The sequence below is a fragment of the Hippocampus comes genome, unplaced genomic scaffold (assembly GCF_001891065.2).
Source record: "Hippocampus comes isolate QL1 unplaced genomic scaffold, H_comes_QL1_v1.1 scaffold261, whole genome shotgun sequence".
Lineage (NCBI taxonomy): Eukaryota > Metazoa > Chordata > Actinopteri > Syngnathiformes > Syngnathidae > Hippocampus > Hippocampus comes.
The window spans coordinates 2,471,365-2,477,767 of NW_017805824.1; the positions used below are offsets into that span (position 1 = coordinate 2,471,365).

A 6,403-nucleotide genomic window follows, 5' to 3' on the forward strand; every position below is an offset into this window, starting at 1 on the left:
TAGAGTTTTCTTTTCCCTCTTTAGTGTGTGTGTGTGTGTGTGTGTGTGTGTGTGTGTGTGTGTGTGTGTGTGTGTGTGTGTGTGTGTGTGTGGTTGACAGTGTAATCCTGGACTGTTTGAAATGGAATCTGCCTTGAGATCACGTCCATATTCAATTGACGCTACAGAAATAAAGCAGACTTAAACAAGACATTTGATGTCATTTCCATTTGATTCACAAATACATCGTATGAATGATCACGGAAATAAAATACCAAGGAAATGTACTTCGTTCACTCGAATGAAGCTTACAGCTAAGCATACATTCAGCCAGTTTCAACTTTTTTTGGATTAAAAGAAATAGTGGGTTAGTCGAAAAAGAAATATGTACACTACACTGTTTTCAGTGCGTCCTCGTGTGTGGCACTCACGCTGCAGTAAAGCACTCCAGACCGAGTTCTGAATGGAATCTGTGACTAACTTCTATTTCTCTGTCAATGTGTCATCAAAGCGGCACCTTCCTCATGACGTCCAGCTGCATCTGGTTGCTGTCGTTGGCCGCCTGGAGCTGCTTCATCCTCTCGGCCAGGTCGTCGTCCTTCTCCCGCTGCCTCTGCCGCAGCTCGCGGCGCCTCAGCCTGGCCTCGCGATGAGGGGAGGGCAGCCCCAACCTCAGCAGCTGGATGCAGCTTTGAATAGCTGCCAGGTGATAAAGGGAGACGGAGCTCCAGTCAAATATTCACAGAAAAAGCGGCGGGGAAATGACTTGTGTTCTCGCAAACAAATCGGTTACAGAATAATGTTGGGAATTTCCTTGGCAGACAACCCAACTCAACTCAACAATTTATTCAATTTTCAGTGTGCGTTGAAATCATGTTTCATATAAAATAAGTACGAAAGGCAAAAATAGCACCCGGTGACTTTGTTCAGTCTCTTCATTGTGGAAATGAACGTCTTCTACCTTGAATCCATTCCAGCTTCTTCTTTTTATCAGATGCGCTGATCTCAAAGCTTTTATTGGGGCACTTGATGATGAACAGACATTTCTTTGTTTCTCTGTCTGGGAGAGACTTTAGGAGAGAACGTTATTTCTATTTGTTTTTTTGTTTTTTATCCACTTCCTAATTCCACCACTGTAACATCGCAATTAGATAAACCATTACTCAAATGGAACCAAAAAAAAGCAATATAAAAGCATGCAACTGCAGTGTGTATACTCTATCGTAAAAAGTCTACATAGGCCTTAGTCAAGGTAGAGGAAATTATGATGAGTTCTAAATGTCAGTCAGTGTTAGCACAAAACCTGTAGGCTTAGAGCTAGAAAGCAAAAAAAAAAAAATTAATAAATAAAAATGTCATGCCAAGCCTATTACGACAGCTGAACTGTAATGAGTGGCACTTTAAATGGCGGCAAGTGATGCTGATTCTTAAATTATTCATGTGTGCAGATTGTTGTGGATTTTTTTGCAAGCCACACTTTGCTGGAGCCAAGTTTTCCTCTGACCAACCAATAAAGGGCCAAATCTGATTGGTTAAAGAAACAGTCACACTATGAATCATCACGTGTGTCAAACTCAAGGCCCGGGGGCCATATCTGGCCCGCCACATCATTTTATGTGGCCCGCGAAAGCAAATCCTACATGTCAACTTCTATGATGCTTGCTCAAATCTGTAATTTCAAATACTCATATGGAATAAATAAGAGAGATATTATAAGCATTTTCTAGTGATCAAACCCTCATTACAGTAAGTTAAACAATAATTGAATAAACCGTTATTCTTGACTTCTTTATATGGTCATACCGGCCCCTTCAAGGGAAACAGTAACTACAATGTGGCCCATGACAAAAAAGTGTTTGACACCCTTGGTTTAAGTCATATCAGCCAACACAAGTCATTCTGAAGGCCCCGTGCAGAGGAAATTGGCATGGCAACACATACAGACTGAAATGGAATTGGACCAAAATAAATAAATAACATTTGCAAACACACTGCTGAAGCAGCGCAGTCAAGAGAAATGCTACGAAGTGGAGGGACGAGACTGTTAGGAATGAATGAAATGTCAAGAAATAGGAATGTCAAGGTTATGTTGAAATTTAGGCTTCTGATCGTGTTTCGGCTCTGCCGTTCACCATCGCACAAAGTAAAACGTGGGATAATGTACCTCCACGGAGCAGTTTTGTTCCAGTGTGATGTGACCTTTCATATCAACAAGATCCTCACAAAGGTAGTATGACATTGAGGTGGGTCGCAGCACAAACCAGCGCTCTGTCCAGTTCTTCCGCTTATGGCCTTTTTTCATCATGTAGCCCTTTAAATACACAGACAGCATTCATCAGTAGACATTAATAATATTTTAAGAGTCACTTACTGGGGGAAAGAATGGGCTGGCACAGTGTGGGATTTGTTGTGGCAGTGGCTTCCAATCATGCGAAATTCATTTTTAAGGAATACTGCCAAACTACCTATGTTCATTCATGTTGGTCATGACGTCGGGTATTGTATAGATGGCACTCGGTGTCATCAATTTCAGAACCACTGCCCATGAGATAGACGAAAGATTTAATTCTCTGCATTGACAAGTCATCGTAGACCTCTCAGTTCCGACCTGCTTTATCACGTCCAGTATGAGCTCCTGGAAGACCTCGTTGATGCCCATCGAAAGACTTTGCTGGTGCATGCCCTTGCTGAAGGCACCTGTTCCCACCAGTTGGATCATCTCCCACACGGTCAGGAAGCGTCTGCTGCTCAGCTGGAGCTTGGCATCCGAAAGGTTCTCCTCGCTCCATCCGCTCGCCATGGCGTCCGTTAGCTTTTGCAGGAAGTACTCCAACTAAAGACACGGTGGCAACTCTCAGAAGCTAAAGCGCAAATATAATAAGAGAGAGGAAGCAGATAGAAGCAAGACCCTCTCACCTCCTCGGTCACAATGACAAGTGGGTACTTGTCTTCAGAAAGGAAGTTGAAAATGCACCAGATTTTAAAGGCGTCGTAGTTTGAAATGAGGAGATTGCTTGTGCAGATGTTTTTCTTGTGACACAGCGTCCAGCACATCTTGTTGAACTCCAGCACATCAAAATCCTCTTGTACCTGCACTTGAAAAAAAGCAGAATTCGGTACTTACACGCTAGTGACGATACCGTTTTAACAACGATGCCTTTACAAAGATGACAATGCTCTGTTTTGATCAAATCGAAAACATGACTAACACCAGTTAGTATGATGGTGTGTCATTTTATTCGTATAACACACAAAAACAAACAAACAAACAAACATTTTGTTATATTTGCACTTTTCTAATCCAAACTGAGTATTATTATCCGTGTAAAGACAGCGATAACTCTTGCAACTTTGCAAATCTACCTCAAGGAGTCTCCAGTGTTTGTGCAACTCCCCAAAGCAGTTAAAAGGCCTCATTTTAATTCAAGTCAGAGCCCAGCAGGGAGAAGCAAGTAAACAGCCTCCAACTACAAAGAGAGAAACTATGGCACCTCACTCATTTTGCTTCAAATGAGTGAGAAACGGCTCTGGAGAGGACTAAACTTGCAGCTATGTCTTACTACAAATGTACTTCTTGTCGCATTAGTTCCCAAGATGGATACACAGTACAGAAAAAAATGGATGAAAGGATATAACCGTGCTACCTTTTTGATTACAATGGAAGAGAAGAATGATAAAACCAGGCTCAGCAGCATATCTGATAAGTTTCACTGAAATTTTAAAAATAGACATACATAGCTCCCTGACGTTAACGCGGGTTGAAATCGATCTCTTAACGGCCATTGGATTGAAAAGGCCAATGAAGTGCGGCCGATGAAGTGCTACCTCTGTGAGGAAAAACACATCGCACGCTGTCTTTTTGGTGGCAAGTCTGTGCATTGAAGTTGGCACTCGCTATTTTAGATTCAGGGTTCAAAGTGCAGCCATCATTTGTTCTGCACCGAGTCATCATGGTAACAAAATAAATACATGCTCGTCACTGGCTTAGGAGTATGTGATGCTGGATAGGCATGGGCTCGCTTGTATGAGACTGACCACCCCCTCAAAAGAGGCTAATTGCATCAAGACAAAAAGAGTTACTTTAAATTGTGCTATAATTCCTGACCCTTGGCATACTTTAACAAAAGTACGTAACAGAAACGTTGCACCTGGGAATTGCATGAAATTGTGAGAAAAAAATGATCATGTCTCCTTTATGAAAGGTTTGAAACTCACCATCGTTATATATGTTTGTCATTTATAAATAAAATGAATGATGATAATAATAAAAGTTTCACGTGTTAATATTGACGGTAGTGAACACGAGGTGTGCTCGTGAGCGCGAATGGAGGTTTGTCTCTCTGTGCCCGGAGACAGTTGGGATAGGCTCCAGCACACCCGCGACCTTCATGAGGATACGCTGATTAAAAAAAACGGATGAATGGATGATAGTTAATATCAAAACGTTATTTTTAAAAAATGCTTGTACAGGTGAAGTTTATATGATTGTTGCAAGACTAGAGAGCAGATGATTTTTATTTTCATAATTTCTAATTAGAAAAGACGGTTTAAAATTTGGGATATGCGTTCGGCTTTCGACGTTCCAGTTAAAGGTTACACTTATTACAGTTATTTAGAGGACTCTTGTCAAATGAACTTTTAATCATGTGAGACATGTTTATCAGAGTACATTTCAGTCAGGCTATAATCTCGATTTATAGAAATAGTTTGACTAGTTGAGAGAGTGCATTCACTGAGAACTGCCCCACCTTGTCAAGAATGAACCTATTGAGGTAGGGCATATAGCCCTGGTTGGAGAGAGGCCCTTTATCATCATCTTTAAAATGCTCCTCGAGAGCCAAGGGGTCATGAGGAATCTTCATGACGGTGCACAGGCTATGAGACAGCACCTAAAAAAAAAGCACACAGAACATATTCAACTGTGTCAATATGAACACAAAAGTGTTCAAGAGCGTAAATGTGTTACGGTTACGCAAATGCAAAATAGGGAGGCCTTATTCAGGCATGACTGACCAAGCAATGACACCGTTCTGTTCTCAGAAACATTGAGCGGAATTAAATGTCACTTCTTGAGCAGTTACCATGAGAACTATGATACAGGGCTGCGTCTTCGCATCAGCAGTCATACATTTGACAGTTGATGGGATGGTGGACTCTTTCACAGAAAAACTGCAAAGTATGCCGCAGGCTGGTCTACAAGTGCTGATTGAAGATACAAAGTATTAAAAACAATCATAATACAAAAAAATAGAAAACGGCTTTTCTTTCCAAATGTTTCTGAACGGGTGTGTATAAACACTACAATTTACAGTATTAGAAGTGCAACATTTAATCAACAACTAATCAAGAATGAACCAAATTAATCGATGAATCCTTTAGAGTCATTATCTTAACATTGTCCAAATGCTGATTTTTAGTATCTCATCAACAGTAACTACTATATTTTCTCATTTATGTAGTCCTCAATAAAAGCTGATACCTTATTACGGCTATTTCATCAAAATAAGACAGTAGCAAACATCAGATTTTTCTTTGGGAAAACAATGAACAACACTTTTTTTCTTTTTGCTTTTTTATTCGATAAAATAACGGATATAATAACTGATTATAATAATATCCTATAACTGCAGTCCCATGGTACTTTAAATCCGGATGAAGAAGTTAATGTTTATTCAACCTATCAGTGGAAACTTTCTGATTTCGCAGTAGATGGCAGACTTGTTGTTTTCTAGATATGTGGACAATTAGTTCTTAATGTGCCCTTGTCTAGGACAGCCTGCTATCATGTCCCATTTTTGTGAAGATGGTTTTAAGAGCGCTTTTTTTGGCTTGTGAGTCAAACTTGTTTGAAAGGAAAATGTTACCTGTGTTCGACAATCAATCAATTCCATTATTTAAAGAGACTACAACTGGTTATGTACGCTGGAAAAGTACGTTTACTGTAAGCACCTGTATTATTTTTTTAACTGTTAACAAGCCACAATACTTACATTCGTGTGTGTGCAATGTTATCATGTACAAAAAATTAGTTAATTGAATGAAACGCGACGATGAGCAGCAATGGGATGGCGCTCACCTTTAACTGAGACTTGGACACTTTCCCACGCTGGTCCACGTCCAGGGCTGTGAAAGCGTGCCATATGGACTTTAAAAGGTCTTCGCGAAACCACATTTCACTCTCAAGTCTGGGAGCCCGTGAGTGTGTTCGAGGGTTCGTGCCTCTTGGCAGTTCATGCATGTGCGAGTCTATTCGTGGTGCCGTCCTCCCGTCTCTTGTCCTGCCCGACAAAGCTTGGTGATAGCGCCATCTTGTGCTACGTTTGGAACACTACGTCTGCTAAGATCTTTTTTTGCATGAAACGGCCCGTTATAAAGGCCACCTCTGGTCAAAACCGGCTACATTATTAGTTTAACAGTTCAGTCA

The 6,403-nt window shown here is 40.8% G+C and overlaps 1 protein-coding gene across 1 annotated transcript in view; it reads right to left on the reverse strand.

Moving 5' to 3' along the window:
* Window positions 1-6,225, reverse strand: part of swap70a (switching B cell complex subunit SWAP70a) — a 12,595-nt gene extending 6,370 nt beyond the window's left edge. The window contains exons 1-7 of the mRNA XM_019886650.1: window positions 6,056-6,225; window positions 4,728-4,868; window positions 2,896-3,069; window positions 2,588-2,812; window positions 2,144-2,290; window positions 941-1,049; window positions 497-678 (exon numbers count right to left, since the gene is read on the reverse strand). Coding sequence (XP_019742209.1) covers window positions 497-678; window positions 941-1,049; window positions 2,144-2,290; window positions 2,588-2,812; window positions 2,896-3,069; window positions 4,728-4,868; window positions 6,056-6,217 — 1,140 coding nt within the window. The 5' untranslated portion in view covers window positions 6,218-6,225. The remainder of the gene's footprint in view (window positions 1-496; window positions 679-940; window positions 1,050-2,143; window positions 2,291-2,587; window positions 2,813-2,895; window positions 3,070-4,727; window positions 4,869-6,055) is intronic.
* Between the last annotated feature and the right edge of the window lie 178 nt (window positions 6,226-6,403).